The 27,730-nt window shown below is 32.6% G+C and overlaps 1 protein-coding gene across 2 annotated transcripts; it reads right to left on the reverse strand.

Moving 5' to 3' along the window:
* Nucleotides 1-751: 751 nt before the first annotated feature.
* On the reverse strand, nt 752-26,484 carry LOC124362399. 2 transcript variants are annotated; one of them, XM_046816849.1, is made up of 13 exons: nt 26,313-26,484; nt 25,259-25,464; nt 23,094-23,293; nt 22,252-22,374; nt 21,508-21,682; nt 18,772-18,947; nt 17,112-17,300; nt 14,559-14,750; nt 11,298-11,554; nt 9,963-10,130; nt 6,962-7,168; nt 3,886-4,048; nt 752-1,322 (listed from the first exon to the last, which is right to left on the reverse strand). In XM_046816849.1, the coding sequence occupies exons 1-13, from the start codon at nt 26,381-26,383 to the stop codon at nt 1,089-1,091; spliced, it is 2,361 nt and encodes a 786-aa protein (XP_046672805.1). In that variant the 5' UTR covers nt 26,384-26,484; the 3' UTR covers nt 752-1,088. The 2 variants fall into 2 exon arrangements, with proteins under 2 accessions (XP_046672805.1, XP_046672807.1); XM_046816851.1 differs by lacking the exon at nt 9,963-10,130.
* Nucleotides 26,485-27,730: the final 1,246 nt, after the last annotated feature.

Genomic DNA, 27,730 nt, shown 5'->3' on the forward strand with positions numbered 1-27,730 from the left:
CTCCAAAAAATAAATACCCATACACTTTCCGCCTACATATGTTACACAAAACGTTCAATTTAGGGGAGTCTTGCTGCAATTATACCTACTCATGAGGGTTTTCTAAACCCCAGATACGCACATTGTGAGTGTTTACATGTCCACTGAGATAAAATATTAATTCATCACTGAAAACAACATGATCCTGAAAATCTTCATTGTCGTGTGACATTTCGTTTGCAAAATTGGCTCATAAACCATAGTCTGCAGGCTTTAGAGCCTATAACTACTGCAAACGATAAAGACGTAGTTGTAAGCGTTTCCGTGAAATTGTCCAAACAGTCGTCACTAGAATTGCTAATTTACGACTAGTCTTCCGAAATGGTTTCTGTGGGATATGTTTATCTCACTCACTCACCATTCTCTTCATTAACTGTTGGTTGTCCCGTAGTATTCAATTGTAAAAGCAGCCAGTATCTTCAACCTGATATACCATGTTGATGGAGCTTGTATTGGCTAGTCTTAATTTATTCATTACATTGAGAACACACCAACCAATATACTGATAACTTTTTATTGTTGTGAGGCCTTTCGTTATCAAGGGTATCTTATCATTAGAAAAATCAAAAAAGTCTGATATATTATGTATGGATGTTATTATCATTTGGAAGATCACAACATAGCATACCTACATAGTGAAGAAACGAGTAATATTTTCAGAGTTCCAAATATTGTATTTATTAATAAATATAAGTAAACTATAAAATGTCGCTATTAAAAAAACCATTTAGCAACAATTTATACAATAAGTAAAAAATTGTAACAATAAATATAGAAAGTAACTAAACATAGAAACCCAAAAATTAAATAATATTGTATGTTACAGCACATTTTAATGCAGTAATTTTGTTGATCTATTACTGCATTATTCTTTTGGAGACTATTTTTAATGTATATTTAAATTAATACTAAATATATTCAGCTTCCTCTTAAAAAAGTACAAAAATATTTTAATACTTAATCTCATTTTAAAATTCTTAGTCCAATACATATCTTATTTTAAGACATGGCAAAATCTTTTAAGATTGGGAATCCCTCTTGAAGGGAAACTACTTGTTGCGGTTTGATCGTAAAGTGCTGGAAGTGGAAGTGTTAGAAGCTTTCGAGCCCACAGTGGATGTGGAGTCTCGCTTGAGCTTGGCTTTGAGCAGCTTGTCGGGGTTGGAGAGGTCAAGATTACGAAGACGAGCAGTAGTGGGCAGCGGATGACTAAACTTTATCTCTTCCAGTGGACAGAGGTTGAGGGCCATGTGGGGGGCGCACTGCTCCACCATAGCACGTACCTGACATCAAGTTAATAAACTCAGCATTCAAGTAGTTAAAATTATGATTTAGAGAAAAAACTTGATTAAAATTATACGAGCTAGGGTAAGTGGAAAAATGTAAATGTAAATGGAAATGTATTATGAAAGTAACTGAATATATTGACACTAAATTTGAGAAAGAATAAAAGTAGAATATTTCAAACTCTAACACTAGTTTTACTACATTTCAACAGATCCTCCTTCCTCTCCACGCACTTACTGTACATCCTCTAAATCAGTACATGAGTGAAACTTATAGAAACACTTACTTGATCATGAAAACACTGAGAATACTCAACATTGAACACATATAAGGCAAACCGACTTTCTAAGTTATAAGTTGGTATTGATCATTTTTTTAAATCATAAACATCTATTATGGTAAATGTTTCACTTAAGTAAGTAAACTTATTTTTTCTGGTGCTACGTAATTATTTGATAGTCATTTTTGTTTTGCAATCTGTAAGACAAATTCATAGATCCATGAATATATTGTATGAATATATATGGACTGGAATACCTTTTAACAAGTTCGTTTACTTTGAGGTGATGAGTATAGGCAAGAATATATTTCTTAACTTTGCATTTTATCAATTCAAAGTAAGCACAATTCGCTTCAGGATGATAAGAGTGTCCAAAAGTTTACATTCTCCGTTTCTCAAGTAAATTTGTATGGTGTCATCACTGTGATTAAAAAAGACAGAAAAAACCTATACTGTGATTGAATACTTCAGATTAACCGGGTTTGCAGCACTAAAAACAATCCTGCATTTTAATTTAAGTAAAACATGTTTTTGATGAGTTCAAGCCACATTGGGACAAAGAACAAACCTGATTTACTAATATTGAGCCACTAATTGCTAATGGAGGCCAGCAGATTTTGAAAATTGTAATTAGTGCTGCAACTTTTTTATGTTTTAACTAATAATAAATGTGTTATATGGATGTTTGAAGATGGATTAACATAAATAATGTTACTACAGGTGTGGGGAGAGTAATATTATGGATGCATGTAACACCCTAGAAGAAAATACCAAGATAGTTGAAGTCTGGTGCTGTGCTAATAAGCTAAGTCTGAATGCTGGGAAGGTGCAGGACTTGGCATTTAGCTTGTCATAAAAAAATGATGAATCTGTTCCTGGGCATATTTAGAAACTGACTTAAAATGGGAAAATCATATTGACAATGTAGCTGCCAAAATAGCAAAGGGACTCTTCTTTTTGAGATCTCTAAAGAGCAATGTTACTCCTGACTTCCTTCCGAGCATATACTACACTTGAATTCAAAGTCATCTTAGCTATGGTATCTTCTTATGGGGTAATTACGGATGCAAGTTTTTACATTGCAGAAGAGAGCAGTTAGGTTAATATGTGGCGCTCCGGCTCAAACCCATTGTAAACCTTTATTCATATATCTAGGAATACTTTCACTGCAATCACTGTATGTCTTCAACATTGTTGTGTGTTAAAGAAAACACTAACAAATTTAATGACTCAACCAGTATTCACTGTTTTAACTCAAGATATAAAAGTAATTTAAGCACAAAAATATGTATGTATATTAGTACACAAATTAGTTTTGAATATATGGATATACAAATGTACAATGTTTTACCAGATGTCAAGAAATTGCTGTACAATAAATTTAAGTCCGCAGTTAAGAGCTTCCTAGTTGAAAACTGTCTATATGAGGTCTGTGAGTATTTCGATGTAATTAAATTTAACTTCAATTAGAAAATATTCTAGGCTTAGTTTGACCATTGTTATGCTGTATAGTCTTCAACAATAAAATCTTGAATCAATGAAGAAAGTTATGTTTTATAATATTTAAAAATTACTGTACTCATATAGGTTATAATGTTGTTAAGGGCAGAAAACTGGGATAGCAAGTTGATATACTCTCACTTTAATATGACTGCCAGAAGTTTTGTAGGAATTTAAAATTAAATTTAAATTTTAGTTTTAGCACCAATACCTTTGAAGTTTTTAAAAGAAAATAACATTATTACAGTTATAAGCATTCATATTATCCATCAATCTTTCCAACAAAACAATTGCCTTTGTTATTACTTTTCACAAAAAAAGTTAAATAACATAATTCATGTTTATTTTTTATTTTTATTTTTATTTTACTCCTAAAACATTTGATGGGTGCTTTTCTCTAGAGAGAATTTTTCAAAATTACCAAAATCTTGTTAACATAGCGCTTATTTCTAAAATCTCAAAACTTTTGAGTATATCTTCAATAACTGAGATTACGTGTAAGAATCACAACATAGGTATTATAAAATATTCTATATTGTTTAAACGGTTTTTCAGCAAAGTTACATTGGTTCCATTACTAGAATATTGAATTCTTATTACTATTTTATACATATTTACAAAATACTAAATTACCCACCACCAAAGAAAAACAATATATACGTTTATGATTAATATCCACCCATTAATAACAACACACACCTCTTCTGGATAAATACATTCTTTTATCAGATGTTACATGATTATGTAATTTACTAAATTAGTGCAAGAAAATAACTTACATGCTTCTGATTGGTGTACTGCTTAGCCTTCGCAGCATTGAGGTTGTGGCAGGAACTGGTGAGAGCTTTGAACTGATACGTCATCTCGTCGCCTAGGCTCTTCTGTATGGTCTCCAGTACAGACGGTGGAATAGGGGAGCCCTCTCTGGAGCTGGATGATAATCTGTAACATTCATAAGTAACATACTTCTGATTGATGTACTGCTTAGTCTTGGCAGCATTAAGGTTGCGGCAGGTACTGGTGAGAGCTTAAAACTTATGTCATTTCAGGTTTTCTAATTCATGAGTGTGATTTATTCATAAAATAAATATGATAAAGAGTATGAATTTAGCCATTTAATGTAGCAAAGTAATAAAGTATAAAAATAATTTAAGCTATTTAAATTAATTCAAATGACCAAGAATTTATATTGGAGTAATGCTTTAATACAATAAAAACTAATACATTATTAATGCTCAACTTTTGTTCAAAATAATTGTGAAGAATTTAAATTCCAGTAAATTGTATACCTGAGAAGAAGACAAAAATATGAAATAAAGGTAAATTTATCTATACATGCATATAAAATAATTTCAGGTGAAAATAAAATGACATATTCTATAACAATAGAATTTTATTATTTCCATAGAAAATATATAGTAAATCTTTTCCAATTAGAATGTTGTAATAAATTATGTATTTACATCCTCTTAATTTTTCAGAACAAGGACTAATAATCATACTACAACTTTCATAACTAAGCACATGTACTATACATTTAAAACATACTACAGTAGCCTACATAAAACATACTACGGTATTGAAATTAAAAACCAATGTTAATTTAAAAATGATTCTATCAAAATTCAATAATCAATAGCATCTTCTAATAGCGTCTAAACTGATTGAGCCTGCGTTAGTAAATACAACCATTCCATCTTTCAGAATAGAGGTGTGCTTCTGTTGTTTCGACTTTGTTTAGTCTCTTCAGTCACAGATAGGTCCGAAGACCACTATGAGACAACGTAAAATGTGAAAGAAGTGATGTCGTTTAATTAATGACAATCACAATTCACTGGGCGGTACGAGTGTTCAAAACGCTTTTACATACTCCTTCCGTCTGGAGTGCCCTATTTTCAAAATTTCATGAGACTATTCATACTACCTCAAAATGTATAAATTTTCAAATTTGAATCTCTGAATGGTGGCTAAGTAGTTGCAGATTTCAGCAAGTCTGCTACGCAGGTGATAGATTTCAGTCACCTAGGGAGGTGGAGAGCAAGACACATAACCTTGTTAAACGAACGATCTCTCCATAATAATAATATCAAACACTGGTCAGTACTGATAAGCAATTAAATTAAAAATATTTTTATAAGATAAATTTAGGTAGAAAATTACCTAATTTAGTTTTTCATCAATATCTCACAATAATAATTAATTATTAATTTATTACTAAATTCATAGTTGTGCTGTTTTAAATAAGAATATGAACTGTACAGGGATGCGCAGATAAAGGAGGGACGATCAGGACCTCCCCCAAGAGCATTTTATTTAAAAATCATGGATCGCCTAACAGTCAATCTTTGACTAAAAATAACAGTTATGATGGAACTTTGAAATCAATCATAATCTAAATTATAAATTCTAAATTTATAAATATTTTGATTTACAAAACACACGGCACTGCACATGAAATGATTCAATTATGTTCAAAACACTAAATAATGTAATTTCAATGTCACACAGCAACTACAAAAGTGAGGTTAGTCCTTTCTATTTCTTGTGGCTTCTACCTGTATCTGGTACTTTCAGTAACTGAGTGCAAAATGTATTCAAATTGATTTAGAATCATGTGTTTCAGAGTACTCATAAAATGGTACTGGTACATGTTCCAATTGGTCTACTGTTCCTGCTAAATTAGTCTGAGTACTTTGTACGGCGGTAAACATGTAAAGTATCTGTATCGTTAAAGTACCTATAATAGTAACCTGTAAGACAAGTATCCGGTACAAAGTATCAGTTACAATAAACAGTCTTGATGTGGACAGTTGTCACAATAGTAAGTGAGTTGTTTCTGTAATTTGATAGTTTGTTGCTGTTAGTTCACTACAAGGTAACAAACAACGCCTTGTTATCATCATCCTTCTGATAATAGAAATCTAAATTTAAAAGCTTTAAGACAAGTTTTTTAAATTACCTATAGTGTTGGTTAAAAAAATTAATTTAAGGTAGCTAGCAAAACAATCTTCAGATATTTAAGTGACATTTTTAGGGCTGTTCATAAAAGAATGCAATGTTGAAAAGTTTTTTAAAATACATTACATTAAAGAAGAAAATCTGTTTTATGCTCGAACTTGGAGAAACAATAAAACTTAAATTAAGTAATAATGGAACATAATGTTATGTCAATAGTAGTATTAAAGAAACAAATTAAAAACTTAAACACAACAGCATGTGAATTTTAAAATAATGATACATCTTGGTACAAACATGAGTGTGTGGAGTGCCCGCACACAAGGTGCACTGTACTACAAGCACAGGCTACCATTGCTGAGATAAGTTCTTAAATAAGTTGATTAGCTTCAGTGTGAGAAATGCATTTACTTGTGAAACCTTCCTAAAAATGTAATTTAAATAAATGAAGCTGTTCTTGAGCTAGCTTCTTAAAAATGTGCACAAAGTTAACGTGTACCTTCAGTCATGTCTGGAACACACTATTTTTTCTATTTTTAAAGGCAATTTCAACTATGAGGAATGCGAAATAAAAAGATTCTGGTAAAAAAGTGAAAACTCAATGACTTAATTTGATCCCATTGTTATTTTTATATTGTCTTCATTCAGTGGTGTAATTAAGGAGGGGTAAGGGAAACAGAACCCACCCCAAAAAGCTCTTAAAAATAGTACAACAGCAATTCAACTCCTTTTAAATATAGGGATTACATTTTTATTTTGAATTAGGCCTCTCTAATTTATTAAATTTAGATTTATTTCAGAACTCCTTCAGAACTCTGAGTGATACTATTTTAATAATGATAAGCCATCTCTTCATTGTTTACCTCAGAAGATAATGAGGATTAGTGTGTTGTAACTCACTGTGAGGGATAGTCAACGTTGAGCATGGACACCTGACCAGTGAGCCAGGGAGAGGGCACAGCAGGGTCCTGCTCACGGAGGGGAGGTGGAAGAGCCTCTCCCACTCTGGGTGGGTCTCCAGCTCCTAATTCCCGCCCACTCAGCTGCAGGACTACCACATAGTTGCAGCAGACCGCCAGCAACTCCATGCGATTCCACTCTCCTTCACTGCATCAATTTAAAACTGTCAATTATATGCACTACTTAAAATATTTAGTATTTATTTATAATAAATATTTTTACCTCGTATGAATATTTTTATACTTATTATTCATAAATTCTGATTTAGAGTGCATGATTTGTTAAGTAATAGAATAACTGTCCAATATACATCTGAGGCTGTGGTTTTTATATTTCAACAACAATGACCAGTGAAATAGTGCCCTGATCAGAGAGAAAAATTTGTTTTTTGAGCACCTAAGACACAGTCCAGTTTAATTTCAAGAGCAAAATTTCGATGTATTTTGTGCCATTTTTTCTAAAATGTATTTATTAAGAAAAACATTTTCTGGCTGACTGTTCTGATTAAATACAGCATTCAAAATTCTGTAAATGTAAGATTTTTAAATTAAAAATTTAAGCCAATTATGTATCAGTGCACTTATATTGTAATTTTTACCAATATCTTATCAAACACCTAAGAAGTAAGAGAACATGTGTATAAAATATAGTATAAATCCGTTCAGAGGTTCTAGGTGTAACTTGGAATCAATTAGCAGCATTTATCTTGTATACAGTATAAGGCAGAACCAATTAAATAGTTTTAAGGAGTTATAAAAAATAACGGAGGAATGTAGACAAAAATAAAAAATGAGTTTATTTTAGATATCAGCAGTCAGTACCATTTTATGTCCATCAAGTTTTGAAAATTATATCCTCAAGATGGTGTCATTAGCAGCAACACATTGATGAATAAGATTTCTGATGTTTTTTACAGCTTGATCACATATCACGTATCAGGGGGATTATCAGAGTATGGTGTCAACCTCCTCAATAATCTGCTCTCTCAGCTCTGGCAGAGTGTGAAGATGTTTGAACACTTCATTCATCCCTAAAGTAAGAAATCACAATTACTTAAATACTGGGTTACTGTGCAAGCCACTCCACTCTTTTCATTTTGTTCACTGATTAAATGTTTTTGTAATACGATCACATTGCAAAATCTTGATGTTCTCTAGTCCAAACCACACTGAATACTGAAATAGGGGTATCGATAAAAGACTGAATACAGCTTTACTCTCCACATAACATAGCTGTGGTGGGATGGGTTATTCATTGTGAATGTTAAGGTTGCTCCAGATCACTTTCCTCTTAGTCTGATATCTGACACTGTCTCAGACTAGATTCCAACTGGATTTAGACTAGACTTGATGAGAACTGGAGCTAAACCTAACATTCATGTTGAAGTAACCCTTCCCACCATAGCTATGGTATCTTTTAGAATAAAACTTGGTTGCTCTACCATGCTTAGAGATCATGTCTAAAACATCGTAGTGCACCTGATGAGACAATGAGAATACCTCTTCACCTAGATTACACTATACTTTGTAGTCTAGATGTCTGTGATGTAAAAACGATGCAGAGTTCAATTTGAGCTTCTTTATCACCGACTCTTTTTTATCTCTTCGGACGATCATGACTCCAGATTCCAGGAGTCCAAGTTGTGACAGCTGTGGCACACCCAGAAATCTTTTCTGGAGGTGTCCAGTACACTGTTGAGTCGGGGATATGGAAAGACCCCCAGATCAGCAGGGGTGGGCTCCCAGGAAATTTTTGATATAGTAGGTTCTAAAATTACTATTTTATAGTACTTTTTAAGTAATAAAAGGAGGGCAAAGTGGAGGGTAAGAGTGCCTAAAGTTTGCAGTAAAATCACTTTACCACCAATCACAAGTAAGCTTATCCTGGGATAATTAAAATCTTCTGCAACAAATTCTGTTTATATTAATTTGCTTAACAGGGAGTTTTGTCGTTTCATTTAACCTAATGTTAAATTTGTCATATATCGGTACCAGTTATTTAAAAACTACTATAGCCAGGTAAGCTATACTTCTAATGACTCTTTAACTAACTCTTATACCTCAAATTTAAGATTTATACCTTCCGAATTTTGTAATATATATATATATATTATATTTTTTTAAACGTGCAAATCGTCACACAGCCCAGGGCAGTTTTGCCTCATAGTGCCAACGACTGACAACAAACTAACTGCTCAGAGCTTGACAACATGCTCACTAGTGTGACAACTGATCATATCGGGACTACTCCAAAAGATACTTTGTACTAGGTACTCGTCGTCCTAAGAGTACAAGTCAACCAAAAGTAACCGGTATAGGTTAATTTTACAATACAGATAGTTTACACGTTTACTGTTCCTGGTAAAAAATATTCATACTTGTTTAGCAATAACTGGAACGTTTTTGGAGTACTTTTTAATATGCTATTTTAGACCAGTATGAATACATTTTGCACTCGGTTACTGAAAGTACAGAGTACAAGGAGAAGCCACAATAAATAGTACAAACTAACCTCACTTTCATAGTTACTGTGTGAGGGTGAAATGCAGTGCAGTGTTGTGTATTTCATAAATTAAAATAGTTTATAAAATTCTATTTAAAAGTTACAACATAAACGTTATTTTTATTCCAAAATAAACTAATACGAGATTGATTTCTGGAATTAAATGCTCTTGGGGGACCGGACCTGTACGTCTCCCCCTCCCCCCATTAGTACGCCCCTGTGTGATAGCATCAGATTTCAGCCGCTGCACTAAGAGGAAAGTGAACTGAAGCAAACTCAAAATTCACAAGTCTACCCTCCTCTCTTTCCCATATGCACAATTATTAAACAGCATAAAGTAAATAAAATCAAACAATCCTGTAAAAGTTTTTTTTCAAAACTTACAGAATTCATTACAGGTTGAGGAGATATAAGGAGTAGGAAAAGGAAGGATACATACATACAGGAACTGGATTCTTTGTCTGTATGTAAAGTGAGGACCTCAGTTTCATCAGTGATTTCAATCTCCATGTTCATTGTTTCTGAAGAGTCAGGCTGTGCATCCTCAGTTATGTTTGAGTCCTCACTAGTGTCCCATAGCAGTGTGTCTCTCTGTTCCTCTTGGTTACTGGTATAGAAAACAATTTCTTAAAATAACTACCAGCTATATTTAAATTTTCTTTAGGTGGGCCAAAGAAATTGTAGAATAATGGTATAATACTTAAAAAAGACCATAAATACAATATTTAAACATGGCATAATCCTTATTTGTATTTATTAATTAATATTACACACACACACACGTGCACGCACGCACACACACACACAAACATTGTATATGATGTACCAGGTACAGAGTAAGGTGATTTGTACTTACCTTACTAAAATTACTGATACAATTAAAAAATAGGACATACAAGGAAGGTCAAACAATAAGTGGTAGACCTACACAATGGGTAGTCCTCAACACATTAATATTTTAAAATTTAAAATAGTTGATAAAACTAAATGCAGTTATAAGATTTAGGTTAAGTTTTGAATCTTTCCTAAACATGTACGACAGAAATGTAACAACCAAGAAATTTTAATTTGATATTCACCACAAACCTTTATTATTACCTTTTCTCTGTGGCTCCTATGCCAGATGCACTCAACATGTTAAAGAACTGCTCAGCTCATACTACTGTGATGTGTTTTTGTTTCCTGTATGCAGCTAAAGTATCTCACAATGAATGGTATTTGTTTTGTTTAATGTTTATGTTTATTTTGCTATCTTTGTAAACCAATTGATTTATAAAACAACAACCTTAAGGGACAGCGTAATTCAATGAACTATTAGCTCATGTGTAAAATGTATAAAAGACATTTGAAGTGTTGAAATGAGCTATTTCCTGGTAAGCTATATCCTTAAGGATATAGAACTTCCTAAGAGAAATGAGAGAATGAGTCAGGAAATTTGAAAAATTATAAATTTTTTGTAAGTAGTGTTTTTTTTAAGTATTGCTTCAGTAAAGATACATTTAAATCTTTGGTAATCTGGACATCACCGTAGTAATAGTATTGTTACATATTTTCTTCTTCCTTTATTTAGAACATATATCAACACATAACAATGTCAACTTAAACAACATACAGCATACAAATATACCACAACCAAATCTAAGTGCCAAAAATTTTGACTATGTCATCCTGGAATGAGTTTAAAGAAGCCTACCCACCTATTTTACTTAGAACATTATCACTATTTGGTGCCATTAATGTAATTGTTCACTTCCTTCAAACCATTTCTACTTACTTCTTGAAAGCACTCGCCCTATCCTGTCTTGTAGTGGATGTGGAAGACAGCAGGCTGGCAGGGTGGGTCTGCTGAGGGGTGGGTTTGGGCTGATGTTTATTCTGAACACTGGTACTGGGTGGTTGACAACTAACAGGTCCAGGGTAAAATGTTTGTGCTCCAAACTCGGCGGTGCGAGCCAATGCACCAACTACCGGGAACAGAGTTGGCAGTGACTGTACGCATGTCTGATCCTGCAGGTCCCACACTTTCACTGCCTGCGATCACAGTCACATTGTATAACTGAGCAGGTCTAGCAAGAGCCGTGACCGGCGCGAGAGGGGAAGTGGAATAGGGCATAGAGGGGCGAGAGGGGAGGGAAGCACTGAGCCGCCTGCCTGGCCTCACCGAGCGGCGCCGACGTGCTCACAAGCAACCACTATTCACAGATACGACATTCTAAACCGTCGTCATAACTACTTATACCTTAATTATTAATATTAGTAATTACATCATCTATGGCTTTAAACTATATAAGACGAAATAATATTATCTAGCCTATATAAAATTCTAGAACTATTTAAATAAAATAAAAAAAACTTACAGTTATTTAAATCAGGGGTTCTATTCCACTCAAGTCCACGTCATCCATTTCATCATCCACTTTCTGGATGGCTGTCATCATTGTCATCTTCTGTGTCGGAATCTTCTCCCAAATTAATTATTATTTGTTCACTAATTTCGTCGATTTCCGGCTCTAATGCCAAGTAATCCAATTCCACTTTTTTTACATGGTTCACACGAGAACACCACTGTTCTCGTGTTATCTGGCTACATATCTCTACTACCAGTTGTTGAACTTCAGCTAATTTAAATGAAACGTTTCGTTTGGCTACACTTTCCTTAAGTAAAACTCCATACCATTTCAATAGGAATTTAAATCTGGGTGGTATGGTGGTAACCTTAAAACAGAATGGCCGGCTTCTGCCAGAATAGAAATCTACTTTAAACATTTTGTACTTTTGGTTTATTTTCTTTAATAACTGAGTACAATTCTGGTTTTAACATTTTTTTGAAAAGTGTATGTTTCGTTCTGATAGCCACTGTATCATGTCTGCCTTTAAAGTTGACCGACGTGGGAGCTGGACTCAAACTGCACATTGTGTGGTAGGGTGCATTATCAATAACAATAACAGAGTTTTGGGGTATGTTAGGAATTAATTGTGTTCGTATCCATTTTTCATAGTTGCTGAAATTCATGTCACCATGATAATCCCCTGTTTTTTCCCAGAAATGAACGTCAATAGTGCATTATTTACAAAAGCCATCTTCGTTACCGGCATGAACAATTATTATTCTCTTGCCCTTACTAATAGGGTTTTTAAACCTGCCTCGCTTCCATCACTCCAACTCAAGGGTTTTGTGTGTGTAGAATGAACGTAGGTCTCGTCCATATAGATTACTGGCCTACCTTCCGATCGATAATTCTGGATATTTCTCAAATATTTTAAACGTAGTTCCCTTATACCACTTTTTTTTCAACCAATACTTTCCTGTTATTAACTGATTTCCTCCAGCGAAAGTTTAGCTTGTGTAAAACCTTACCTAACGACCATTTACTCCCTGTAAAATTAATTTTTTTCTCTGAGAGCTGGTAATAGAGTTTTTACTGTTGGTCGTTCGTTCGTCATTGATTTTGTGGAACTCATTTACAGTTCACCTGACAACGCACAAAATCACACTCATCTAACTCCGTTTTGTTCTTTACTCTATGTCTTTTTTTATTTGGCGTATATAAAACTGGGTTTCAGTCTGAACAACGGTTCTGCTTTCTGCAATAATTCTCTTTACAGACGTCAGTGATACACCCGTGGCTTCCGCTACACGACATTGAATTTGTTTTTAAAATGTATTGCAGCTCCAGTTTCAGCTTCACGTTTCATAAATTTGTACACATTTGCAATGATTTCTCGACTTTGGCTATGCAATACTTTTCGTCCACCAATTAGTTTACAATGCTGCTGAGCTTCCATATTAATATGAGTACAAACAACAATAACACAACCACTATATAACACCTACAAACAACGACAGCACGGCCACGTGAACACTAGATGTCAGCACAAACGGAACAACACGACTCCAACGCCTGACAGCAGTGAACTGAGCCGGCTGCTGCTACCCCCACTCCTACATCTGACCTCTAGGCTGCTGCGCATCTTTGGCCCACGGCTCTTGCTAGACCTGCTCTGCTGTACAGAACTCGTAAAAATGTATAATTAACAATATGTACCTTCAATTTATTAGTTTAATGGAAATATATGAATTAGCAAAGGAAAGGCTACAGTTCATTATAAATATAATATCATTTTGCAACTATTCAGGATTTTTTACTATCTGATATCATAGACAGGTAAATCACCATAAGCTAGAATGTTATCAAATAAAAACTGAATTTATTGGAAAAGATTCTCTTATCACCTCCCAAAAGAGTTTTTGTATGAAAGATAAGTAAAACGTTCAAAAGGAAACTAAAAGATTATTGGGTCCAACTTGTATCTTACTCTTTCGGTGAGGTTTAGACAATTAAAAAGTGTCACTTCTGTGCTATAAAATATTTTTCTTATGAAACCACAGAGTTATACTTTTCTAATCTTAATTCTTGTGGTTTGCTTTAGATTTTTCACTGCTGTTTCCGATATGCAAACATGTAAGAAAATTACATGGCATAAGTTCTCATTTGACATAAGGAGTGCCAGGAAATAAAAAATAGATATTTCTATAAAACAAAGTTATAATAGTTTTTGCCAAGTATGGTATAACGCCTCCCAAGTATCTTCATGTATGAAAATCTTGTTTTTGTCGGAAATTTTAATAATTTTAGTCTAAGATTAGATACTTATAAATATTACACAAAGTGTGAATGACAAAATATACTTCAGCTAGATTGCAAAAATCCAAAATATCCGATAAATTCTTGCAAACTCGAATGTTTAATAAAATGCCTAAAGAATTTCAAACATAGATCTCAATCCTTTTTAATTCAGAGCTGTAAGCCAAAACACACACACACACACACACAACATTGTATATGATGTACCAGGTACAGAGTAAGGTGATTTGTACTTACCTTACTAATACATACCAAACAAGACAGAACGAGAACAAGACCGGATTCCTGTGGTCTGTCTTATTAAAAATTTATCTTTGTGAAAACACAATACTTTTTAACTACAGATATTCCGAATAAAGAATTATGTTAACCGAAATTCAAAGACTCACTGCGTCTTTGGACATGCTGAGGATGACTCCAAGATGTTTGAGAATGCGGACATCTACGACACATGTCTTGTGGCCAAACAAAGATGCAAGAGGTTTCTTGGTGAGCACAGGATTCCACATGCGGATGATGCTATCTTTGCTGCCAGTAACCAACAGCTTCAGTGAGCGGTCCAGGTGGAAACATCTCACTCCCTGCACAGGGAACTCTAACAATGAAATGTTCTATTATAACAAAGATGCAAGAGGTTTCTTGGTGAGCACAGGATTCCACATGCGGATGATGCTATCTTTGCTGCCAGTGACCAACAGCTTCAGTGAGCAGTCCAGGTAGAAACATCTCACTCCCTGCACAAGGAACTCTAAGATTGAAATGTTCTATTTTAACAAAAATAAATTGGGATAATGAACTTAAAAAAAAAAAACAAGAGAAATCTGACAGTCCAATAGATTATATTTGGAAACAGAAAAACAGCCAAGTTCTAATAGCAGCCATAAACCAACTCAATACCTATCTTATCTTCAATGAGACCTGAAGCCAGACTTAACCTTATAGCATATAGACTATGGTGGACACACCTTCCTACTATTCTCAGTTGTATTAAGATCGGTACATGTCTCATGTTGCAGTAAAGGTGTTAACCTCTGTATTTGATGTAATTTAATTTAAAAGTTTACTGCATCATGAGTCACCAGTAAATTATAGTACACTTTATTTGCGAACCCTATCGGATTTCATCAAACTTATTCTACTTGTGGATTGTATATTTTTAATGCTTTTTTTAACAATGATTTGGGATTGAAGTGGAGAAAAATAAATTTAATAATTATTACAATAAGGAGTATTTTTATGTATAAGTCATGGATGCCTCATGCCGCACATTTACTATATTAATTACAGAGTTATTTCTTGTATTCGGCATGAGTCACTGTGACTCAGATGTGCACAGTTGTTTCCCTTGTTCACAAAGATTACAGCTGTGGTCATTGTCTACTATTGCTATCACATCAGTCTTCAAGTTAGAGGGTAGATCTTTACATTTATCATGTTTTAGAGATAATTCAGTATCGTTTAATTGAATATAACCAGTTTGTGGCATGAGTCACAGGTGACTTGTAACAGTTAAAGATTAAACACTGTACACGGTAGTGCTCCCTAATAGAACACAATCTGATACTTCCGCCAATTTCACCTAGAGCACTGTAGCACTGACCTATTCTAAACTAACAGATACTAAAGAACACGAGTCACCGGTGCCTTGTACTGCACAGATAGAATATATCTTTATGAGTCACTGGAGACTCACATTGCAATATGAGAATGATTATCAAACTTAACAACGCAGCGAACATGTTAATTTACTTCTGTGTTATCTAATTCTATTATTATTACATTTATATGCTAACTTTTCTTTAAATTAAATAGGCTAATATTATCACTGATAATTAATTATAGTTAGTTATTATTAGATCATAATTTTAAGTAATGTATTATCACAATGACAATTCTCAGTGTACTTTACTTTGATATTTGTAAGTTTTTAGAGTGTTAAATCTATTTTGTAACAAAGTTAAAAAACTTCTGACAAACTATAACCAAAATCAGAGATGTGTGAAGCACAAGCATTAGTGGGAGAACTTAACAAAAAGTGTTTTATGTACTAAACAAGTGTTTCGATCTTACTGGATTTCTTCAGACAGACTCAAGATATCAGGAGTCAAGAAGTCTGTGACAGTGCTAGTTATTAGACGCTGAACAAGCGGAGAGTGAATTGGAGTATTAGTATATAATCAATATTATTTTTATTTATGTTTGGGCAAGGATCGGGATTGGCTTGTTGTATATGGAGAGTAGACTATTTTAGAGTAAACCTGTTGTTAATAAAGTAATTTATTTTGCATTCGGTTATTACCTAAAGTATTATATCCTTACTTACTTTATTAGAAGTAATAATCTGAATAAAGTGGGATGAAATGCAAAATTCAAAGCAAACTTAAGAACTTGCTGTAAAAATGATCTTGAGTTATTTCTCCTAAGAAACCTCATGCAGGGTGTTTACACCCTTATTTTTGATCTTAGCATTATATGAGATGTCTCAAATTAAAGATATAATTAATACACATCCAACCGGTTTTTACGTCTTTTTAGAAATTGAATACTCAAATGACAAAGAACAATAAAGTTTAAGATTCTTTTTCTGAATAACCCATAAAAATATTGAGAAAATCTAAAAACTGTTTAGATACGTATTAATTATATCTTTAAAATTATACATATATCATAATTCTGTGATCAAAAATAAGGGTTTAAAACTGTATGAGGTCTAACATTGTTCTAATCGGAAATAATTAAATGTCATTACTACAGCCGACTCTTAAAATTGTTGTATTCAAACACTGCTAACACAGTATTTGCCACATCCAGGATTGCACTATATGATAAATTGCTAAAACATTCCATTTTATTTATTAAATGCTAATGAAAAAAAGAAAATCTAACCCTGATTTTAAATTTGATTCTGACTTGAAAATTTATAACAAAATTTAACAGCTCACTCTAGAGATTCTGAAGATGTATGGTGCCCGACGTCCAGCCAGGTAGCGTATTATCAGCGTAGTGTTCGGGTCACTGCTACAACTGACCACAGAATGATTGTCGCTGAAGTACTCCACCTTCAGCACTTCATCTTTGTGTACTCCGTGCTCAGTGCTGATTGTTACCCAATCTGCTTGGTTCTCCAGTTCCTGTAAGGAGAGATAAAGTACAGGGACTGACAGGTAATGTTTGCACTTTGTAGACCCAGTATCAAAGTCTATGGAAAGGGATGAAAGCATCTCTCACTGGTTAACTCTTATTTGGAAATATTTGTTGATACTACTCCTGTGGCTGAAAAGCATTGTCATTATAAAAGCCATAAATTAAAACTATGTCACCAAACATTATTGGCTGAGCATTGGTGAAGTCTTTCACTCAAGAGACTGGATATATTTCATTTCTGTCTGTCTGTCTATCCGCAAGATATCTTTAAAAAAAACTTACCTATAAACTTGAAACTTCATGAAGCTTCATTTTGTATGAGCAACGCAGAGTTTGATGTTGGTGCATCCCACACCATAGAATCTACCTGAGCTTTAGCGAATAGTTTTACATTTGTCTAATGGATAACCTTGATGGATAACCATGCAACAAGAAAATAGGAGAAGAAATAAACTTGTAAACAAACTGAGTGCAATCAATGTTCATAAACTGAGTGACATTTTTATTCATATAGGTAAACTAAAAAATAATTACTTGGAAAGTCAATGTTATAAATTTGTGAGAGATCTGATTTCAGTGCACTCTTGCATTGTAGTATCTTCCTTAGCTCACCTAGAACACTGCTATGAAACCTAACTTAATGACCAAAAATGTGAATGTATCATATAGCAAGATATCTTGAGAAAGATTTCAACTGTACATTTTTAAATATACATGAAACTTTATTTTTTAGAGATAAGAATGATGATACATGTCTAACTATAGAATTAGGCTCAACGTTTTTGTGTCATTGTAACAGTGGATAAGCTGATTACTATTTTGTTTATTAATATATCATGATTTAAGTAAGCTAAATTCTAACAAGTAGTAATAAACCATAGTTTTAACATAAATGTCAAAATGTCATGAATAATAGGGGGTTTAATTGAAATTTTATTTCGAGAGAGGTCCTCACAAGGAATGGTGAGCATATTCTGCACTGTATTACATTGCACTTACAATGAAAAATATTCCTCAAGGACTCAACGAAAGTAATGCTTCCCTTCAGGAATAAAGTTATATCAGTGTGGTCATGTTATCAGCATTTCCGGTTTTTCTCTCTGTTGAGGATGATTAATGATTTAATTTAATGATTTAATTATTCACATATAAAAAGTGAATTCTCATGTAACTATTTAATAATTCATCATTATCATTAAATAATTATGTAATGAATACTAAACATGAGTATTCATGTTTCTTCATTCACTTCACTTAGTGATATTTAACTTTGTACAAACAATATAATGTTTCTTTCAGTAAAGTTAAAAAAATTCAAAACTGAATTGTACAGAAACCCTATAGACAGTTTTTTTAATGTTAATTTTAGTTGTTTAAAGTTGTTTCATTGTTATTCCCATTACAAATAAGATTGATTCCTTATAGACTGAACCTGTTACTATCAATACTCTCTCTCACCTTCCAGAAATATGTGTCCATCCGGTCACTACTGGTTCGCTTGAATAGTGAGTACTGCGGTTGGTGGAACTGTATGGTAGTGATAGAACCATGATCATCTCCCACTAACAACATGGATGGATCCTCTGTTGTGGCTCCTATCGTATAGTGCAGGCAAGTTGGGGTGTTTGGCAAACCTGCAATATTGCCCTGTTTTCGTTACAATCAAGTACATATTTTTTATCCTTCTGTATGTATCACAATCTTTATGTCATCCGCCTCTTCAAGGTATGATGAATGCACGATATTCACTCACACAGATTATTATCACTTAATAATATTCACCACCATAAATAAGTAGACTTATCAGAAAGTTCAAGAACTCTTAACAACTATAACAGAATAATTGGACTTTTGGTTTAAATATTTTTAGATTACAATCGCTTAGTATTTATTGGCTGGGCATTAACAAAGCCTATCACATGAGGGAAAATCAATGGAAAAATTTAATTTCTGTCTGTCTTGTCAGCATGATATCTCGATAATGAACTGAAAGACTTGAAATGGGTCCCTATGAAGTTTCATTTCCATATACGAAACATCGAATTTGATTATGGTGCATGTCACTCCATGCAATTTAACTGAGCGTTAGCAAATATATTTACATTGGTCTTATGGGTAAAGTTGCAATGAGAAAATCACAGAATAAATAAATTTGTAAACAAACTGAGAATATGATACTTTGGCATCTTACATAGTAACACATTTAACCTATACATGGTACGTTCTAGAGAAGGTTTATCTGACCCTGTCTTCCTTTCTGTTTTCAGGAACTAAAATGTGCTTGTATGCTGATGATTCTAATCTCATTATATCAAACAAATCTTTGCAGGTAATTGAAGATCAAGCACAAAGTGATTTGATCACAGTCAGAAACTATTTCTCCAACAAAAATTTGTTACTTAATCTTGAAAAGACAAATTTTGTCTTATTCAGTACTCGCCAAAATAAATGTGTAGACAGTCCAAAGATCGAAATTGGACAAGTAAAACTTAATCAATTAAACAGTACTAAATTTTTAGGAATGGTTCTAGACAAAAACTTAACTTGGAATGAGCATACACATGCAGTTCTAAATAAATTATCTTCTGGGTTGTATGCTTTAAGGAGCATATCAAAATTCTGTAGGTTGAATGTTTTAAAATTGGTTTATTTTGCCCATATACACTCCCATATATCTTTTGGTATTGTGTTGTATGGTGCAACAAGTGATCAAAATTTACAAAGTATTCTTCACATTCAGAAACAAGCCATTCGTATAATGATTAATCTGGAGGATCGTGAATCGGCAAAGCAACATTTTCAAACTCTAGGTATTCTTACTGCGTATGGCTTGTACATATTAGTCACTGTGGTGGCTGTTAGGAAAGCTAGGGATAGACTTCCTGTATTGGGATCATCACATGGCTACTTGACTAGAAATCGAAACCAGTTGGCAGTACCAAAATTAAAATTAGAATTTAAGAGAAAAAACCCATTAGTTGCTGGAGTAAAGTTTTACAATAGTATCCCCGAAAATATCAAAAGCATTCCTAATGTCAAATTGTTCAGATTAAAATTAAAAGAATATCTTGTTGACAAAACATTATACTCATTTAATGAGTTTTTTGAAAGCAGTGTGGAATAAACTATAGATTATTGGTTAAATATTAATTATACTTTTGTTTATATACATACCGTTTTAGCAAATTAACTTATGTATTTAGTTCTTAAATCTAAGTTCATACTATTGACACCGTTTATATTTGTATATTTATTCTTGTAACGTAATGTGCAAATGGTAAATAAAGATTGTTTTGAATTTGAATATAATTATGGTAGTAGTAATCAAATTCGATTTTACAGTATTTTGGAATAGAAATTTGTGGCCAGTTCATAATTTGAATTTTCTCAAGTAACTCCATGATCTGAATTTTTAAATAGTTTTATATTGTTATAAAACCAGAAATAAACTATTTTTTGTTTAGCTTAATCACATTGTAAAAACAAATATTGATGAATATTTTTATTGTAATAAACCAAATTATTTTGCCAACAGAAGAGTGACAGTTTTTAACATCATCAATGTCAATTTATTTTGATTTATAAGTTTTAAAACTAACATTAATGCAAAACAATCAGAGAATGAAAATTGATGTTAGGCTCAAATTTAACAATAATGTTGATACATTTGGAGGAATTAAGCTGTGCTTGTAGAGTCCTAATACTACCCTTTCAACAAATAAACGATATCTGTGTGGCAGGTTGCGTTTACGTGCTAGCCGCTGAGATGAAGGCACAACAATGTCTTTAACGACTTTAAACTCACGATTTCAATTTGCAGATTAGTAATGACAAATACGTTATTTTTTAAAACACGTTAAACAACACTATAACAACTGAAAAACAAGGATAAGTCCTATTATTGCTATTATTTGGTATTCTCTTATTATTTAATTCCACTTCAATCAGCACTGTCACAAAACAGACTGATTTTAGCGAGTGTGATGAGTTATTTGGGCCAATATGATTCCTGAAAGGAGGGTTTTACCCTTGAGTCACAGAAAATGTTTTCAGGACACAGCGCATAATGCTACCCCGACACCCCTCCCGCCTATCACCACACACTCAAGGTCACGCGCACAGCTAAAGTCCTCGAACTGTAACTATGAAGCAAAATTTAATCTCCTCTCTCATAATTGATCAAATTTGTGGGACCTGATATATGGTATGTAGGGACATGGACGAGACCAGTGGTGGAGAAAACGTGGAGGCTACGGTCACTTGCGGACACCAGCAGCATGGTGGCATCTGGAAGATAGACTGCATCTGTCACCCAGGTAGTACGCCTCACCTCTCCTGCCTGGGTGGGAACCTGGGCTCCCAACTTTATCTGGGAACATCAGCACATATTTTTGATTGATAAAGATTGTTACACAGAGCTGTTTTCTACTTTTTTTGCATATAACTTTAAAAAAATTATAAACAACAATAAACACTTTTTGTAGATATGTTTCCAAATGCAAATTTGGATATTCTTTTCTAATAATACAATAAGGGATATTTACAAAAAGATTAAGGGTCAAAAGCAATGAATTAATAGCCGACTGCCGTGAAATGACTTTGAAGAACAATGTTAAACTTAAAACAATTTTACGCCATATTTATATCTTAAAGAATTATGGAAGATGTCTCATTCAACACACTGACTGTTGTAAACGAACATTACTACCATCACCACTGTCATAAAGTCGGTACATGAATCGTGTTGCATTGAAGGTGTTAAAAGATATAATTAATATCATCCAAACACTTTATAGACTTCCTTGAATAATATTATTTCTATCATATTCTTTTCTCCCTACCAAACATTTATTAACAACTTTATAAAAAATATCAAACTCTAAGGGTAAATGAGATATAAACTTTCATTAAATACCTCAAGTTATCAATTTATAATACCTCGTACTGCTCCAGCAATGACATTCCCCAGTCATAAATGCCCACTCTGCCGTACTTAGAGACCATCACGTAACAGAAGGAGGAAGGGGTCTCCACTGGCACCACTCGCACAATGGTTTCTCTCTGTAGGATAAACGGATTACTCTACATTGTTCTTTTTTTAAAGAGATTGTCTTTTGAGAGATTCTTGAACTCTTTTTTAATTCCACTAATTAAGAAAGTGAAAACTATTTTGAAAAAAAATATTATAAAATGCATTTTGGTCAATTTTCTTTTAATGCGAAAAAGTATACATTAAATTATTTCTCAACACAGTTTTCACAAGTGCTGAAATACCTATAATATAGCAAGTAATTAGCTTACCCAAACCTTCAACAAAGAAACATCCTACCAAAACTGAATGGTAGAAATAACTAACAGAATTCATAGAGTCATCACTTTTGAAGCATTTATTGCCAAGTTCATGTTTCAAATACATAAATAATATCTACATAGTGCCAGGTTTGAATCACATGGTGGTCAATCAAACTTTTTCCAATTGAACAACTGAATTATCCTTTGAATGTCACCAAATAGAATATTGCTTGAACATTGCATACTAATTGTCTTGAAACAGTATAATTCCACAGCTGAATATTTTTATTTTTTAATTCTAAATTGCTTTCTAAAGTTTTCCATTATTCCAAGTATTTAAAAAAACTTTCTCCATAAATCTATTGTGTTTAACTTAATATTTATAGTATCTCCAAATACTAATTTCACAAATCTAACAACAAAAATGTTTTACTTTCCAGATCTTAAAGATCATACCTGTCTGGGTTTACCCGGAATTCAGCATTTACCTTGCAATAAGTGAGAATACAGAGATTACAAAATGATTCTTTGATAACATTGGAAGGGCGCTCTCGGATCTGCTTCGTCATCCAGTCTATGACCGAGTCTAGAATCTGTTCCCACCAGATGAATCCCTTGTGTTCCTCAGCATTCTTCTCAGCAATGTGACTGAACAGCTTGTCAGCACATTCATCATAAGCGTTTGATCCTTGAAACGAATATAGTCAAATCAGAGTAAATTAACAAATAAGTACTCTGAATTTAAACTTACTTCAAAAGTTATTGACCAACTAGATACCCTCTACTAAGCCTGAGTGAGAGACATGCATCAACATTAGATACTGTACTAATAGTATCAATTTTATAAAAAATATTCAAAGTTATTCAATTCTATTTTGAAACAAATATAATGTAATAATTTCACACTATCAAAATAAAATGGATTTAACAAAGGTTGAATGATCTTCAAAGCTGAATGATCCAAAATCTGATGGATCATTCATATGACTGACTGCAAGTACTATGAAAGGAAGACTATCATCATTTTCAATGCCTAATGGTGGATTAAATAAATTGTCACATCTCCCTATAAATGGAAATGGAGGTGAATCCCCGCTGCTGGTATTTGTGTTTGCTTGCAAGCCAATAGATTATGGATGGTGTTTTCACTATCAATCAAAATGTCAAGACTTTCCTTTATAGTAAGGTGGACATTCTTTTGATGGCAAGACAAGCTGCAAATCTAGCTCTGTTTGCCAAAGATTTGCCATGACAGAGTAACATCTTTCAATATCATTATATCCCCTTCAAAATCATAAACCACGCTCAAAATAAACCACTTGGTCACTCAATACCTCATCTGACTCCTCAAATCTATCACGAAAATCTTCAATTAGTTTCAGTCTAAATTTGCTCAAACACTATCAACACCTGAATAATTTGGTTCAAGTTTGTTCAAAATTTGAAGAAAATGACAAAATTCAACTAGATTCGATAAAACCCCGTAAGACAACCATGCCTGTTAAAATATTGTAATTTGATTTTAAATTGGTGATAAAGTTAGATCTGGAAATGTTCATTTTAAGGGGTTTGTTAAAGCAACAGTTGAAACCCATTGGTAAATTTTGGTTTACCTATATGGGAATTAAACATGTGACCTCTCAGTTAGAAAGCCATGGCCTTATTTATAGGCTATAGAGAAAGTTATTTATTAATGGATCTGTAATTTCATATATTTTCATGAGGATGATATATTTTTATGAGGATTTATCCTTTTGTTTGAAAATCTATTTTGAAGTGTTTAATAAAACTAAATAAAGCTAAGCTCATACTTGTTAAATTATCATTTACCAGCTTATATAATTTTACGCTATACAACGTCAAGGCTGTTCAATCTTCTGCATGACCAGGAAAGAACCTTTGAAGAGAATAATTTCAAAAAGAATCTTATGGAATACCGTAACTGTTTTAGCACGTCTCTCTAGTTGGAAGAGTATTTAATTTGTGGAAAACCTATATTAATTTTACCATACCAAATAAACCATTCATTTCTTTCTTATCCCAAACAATGCAAATTATGCAATCTAAGATCATAAATATTCTATTTATTTCTAATAGTTCACATTTACTGATCTCTAGGATTGCTTTTTTTACTTCTTTTATTGACTGATAATACTTCTCCATGAGAATTTTTATCTCTAAAATTTCCACTCAAAAATTGCAAAGCCTGAGATCGAGTTTGGTACCATAAAGAAGACCAACTATTATTAGAAAACTTAATAACCAATTAAATTTCAGTTTCAGCCTGAAAACCTATAAAAATACTTTAATTACAAACTGATTTTAGTGGTATCATTCAAACACATATAAATTAAATTAATAAAGGATTCCCTTTGAGGTTATTTAAACTTAACATTTCTGTCCAATTAAAGAGCATCCTCTGTTAGAATCATGAGTTTTACTTGAGTTTTGGCGTAACGAAAATTATCACTTCAAATGAGGATATTCCAGTAGTTTTAAACAAGCTATAAAATATTTTTACTAAATAGCTACCATGCGCATATTACACTACCAAAATGTCAGCCCAATCAAAGAACACCTTCCATTAGAAATAAGAGCCATTAGACCAAATCTTACGTTGATTTTATGAATGGAAAAATACAACTAAACTCACCTAAAACGCTTGCAATGGCTTCAATGAACTCTTCTCTGGTAAGTTTAGAACCACCAAATCTTGGATGTATGCTTCCCTTTGGTTCTTTTATTTTCTCATCAACTATCTTCTCATAGAAACACTTCCTCAGCTGTGTTAATTCTTCACTGTCCAGTCTATCCAACAATTCATTTCCATCAACTAGGTCCTCGTGGTCATTTTCAAAACTGAAATTAATAGAGATTGCATTAAAGAAAAATAATTTATTAACCTGCTACACATATAGAAAAACCTCTATTATGTATGCACCAGTTCTAGACATAACAACCACAAACACAATAGAGGAGAAAGTAGCATTTTAATCAAAAATTTCAACCATGAACAATCTGCAGCATTAAACTCTGTTACCTAAAAAATTTTAAATAGAAAATTGTCTAGTACTTTGGTTGGTGTGCAGACGAATTAAGTGTAAAATATAAAGTAATTAAATTATTACTAAAGAATTGAAAATACATAGAATAATTCAAAATTCAGTAGTTCAGGTTCAGTACTGAATGAATATAAATTCAGTTTTCTAGAATGGGCCACTCTAAAATAGTTGTGTAGTACAAATGCTACAATAATTAGTTTATATTAAACCAAAATTTACATTCTATTTGAATTAAAATATGTGTTTTTTTTTTACTTTAGTTGCAAGAAATTGGTCTAAATTAGGTTTTATTTTCCAAGGTTTGTACTTCCTATGCAAGCTTCAGACTGTAGTGTCATAAAGCAAAGCCTAGGTTGTTATTTAAAAATTTTTCAGTGAACAGAGTCAATGGGACGCGGATACTCTAACATTAGTATAAATCACCAACCAAGTTATAAATCAGTAATAAATTATTTAAAAAAATATCTTTTGTGTCTAAAGGTCATTTCATAAATTGTAAAAGTAAAAGATTGATAAAGTTCAAATCAAAGTGTTGATAGAATAGTTTGATCCAGGTATTTATAAATAAGTTTTTGAATTAAATTTACACAGCATAAATAAATAAACCAATTTTAAAACAATTACGAAACAAATTAATAATGTTACCTGGAACAGGCCCCATCAGTAAGACTGCTATTTTCATTACTTGGTTGGTCCAAGTACTTTGCTTCTTCCATATTTAGAAGTAATTACACTGAAACCACAAAAATATATTTATTAAGTTAAATTATGATAAACTCTTATTGAACCTAAATCACTATTTTTGTGCACAGTTGGTTAGGAGAAGGTTGTTTGTAAATATTGATTACACAAACATATGAGGTGTCAGCATTAGAGACTGATGGAGACTTGAAAATGAATCAATATTTAATAATCATTTACTATTCACTATTACATATTGGTTCTTACTGTAATTTACTACAATAGTAATTATTAAATCTTGTAAAAACTATTACTTATCCAACAAATGCTAACGCAATTTTTATGGTTACTTAATTAATTATTCATTATTTACATTTGTATTGAACAAATAAAATAGTTGTTCAGTTTCTCTATTTTTAATTTAAACATACTTCCTTACTGCTTAAAAATGTGTTATTTGTGTGTAAAATATTTTGATTTGAGATTTTAATGTTTCTTGTTTTTAATTATAGGATGAAGTATTAATGAAATCAAGATAGTGAATTCATCACACAAAAGATTTTAGGGGTTTAAATTAAAACAGACTTGTCACTATCTTTGGCCTTAGTCATAAAACTTTTGCATTTTCTCTTTGGGTTTTTCCTTGAATTTGATAGAGCTGCAGTTTTTCGGTTTGTAAGGATCATAACTGACTTTGAAGTAAATTGTATCAAATGATCTCAACAACACAAATTTTGAATAATAAATTTAAAGAACTGATTGACACTTCTAGTCTAGGCTCTGAGAGCCAATTTGCATTGGATAAGCACAAAACCTGGGTTTTCTTGAATTGGATAAGAGTTATTTATTATAAGAAAGAAAACTATCAACAGGTGCATTAGTTTTATTGGAGGTCAAAATGGGAGAGTATCGGATTTGAGTTAAAATATAAAAAGATAAAAATCAAGATTCTAAGATTGTATTATTCTTCACTTGACATACTAAAATAGAACCATCAGACACACAAATAATAGTTATATCACCATGAGACAATTATTAGATAATATACTTTCAGCAGAATAACTGGTTTATATATGGTTAACTGACACTGATTTAACATTTTTTACATGTCTGATGGTAAGTTTTAAGTGTATCTAACTAAAAAATATTATTTAAAAAATTGTTTTATGTTTTAACATTTTTTACACCCTTACATTCAATCTTCACAAAAACCAGTGTAGCTTACTATTAATTTCTTTCTTAGGGAAAATTTCTCTACCGATTTAATAAAAACCTATTGTGTGCTCACACAATGCAAATTGGCTCTGAGCTTGTAAACTATTCCACATGAAATTGGTATACTGAAGAATAAAAGATATTGCACTAAAGTATAATTTTTTGAC

Source organism: Homalodisca vitripennis, chromosome 5 (genome assembly GCF_021130785.1).
Source record: "Homalodisca vitripennis isolate AUS2020 chromosome 5, UT_GWSS_2.1, whole genome shotgun sequence".
In the NCBI taxonomy this organism is placed as follows: Eukaryota; Metazoa; Arthropoda; class Insecta; order Hemiptera; family Cicadellidae; genus Homalodisca; species Homalodisca vitripennis.

Bases quoted from the DNA above. Each gene is read 5' to 3' on its own strand.
- LOC124362399 (XM_046816849.1), bottom strand. From the start codon at position 26,383: ATGGAAGAAGCAAAGTACTTGGACCAACCAAGTAATGAAAATAGCAGT. The intron at 22,375-23,093 runs GTAAATGCTGAA...TTTATCCTACAG, and splicing joins GTATTCTCACTTATTGCAAG to AGAGAAACCATTGTGCGAGT. The intron at 10,131-11,297 runs GTAAGTAGAAAT...TTTCTATACCAG, and splicing joins AGGGCGAGTGCTTTCAAGAA to TAACCAAGAGGAACAGAGAG.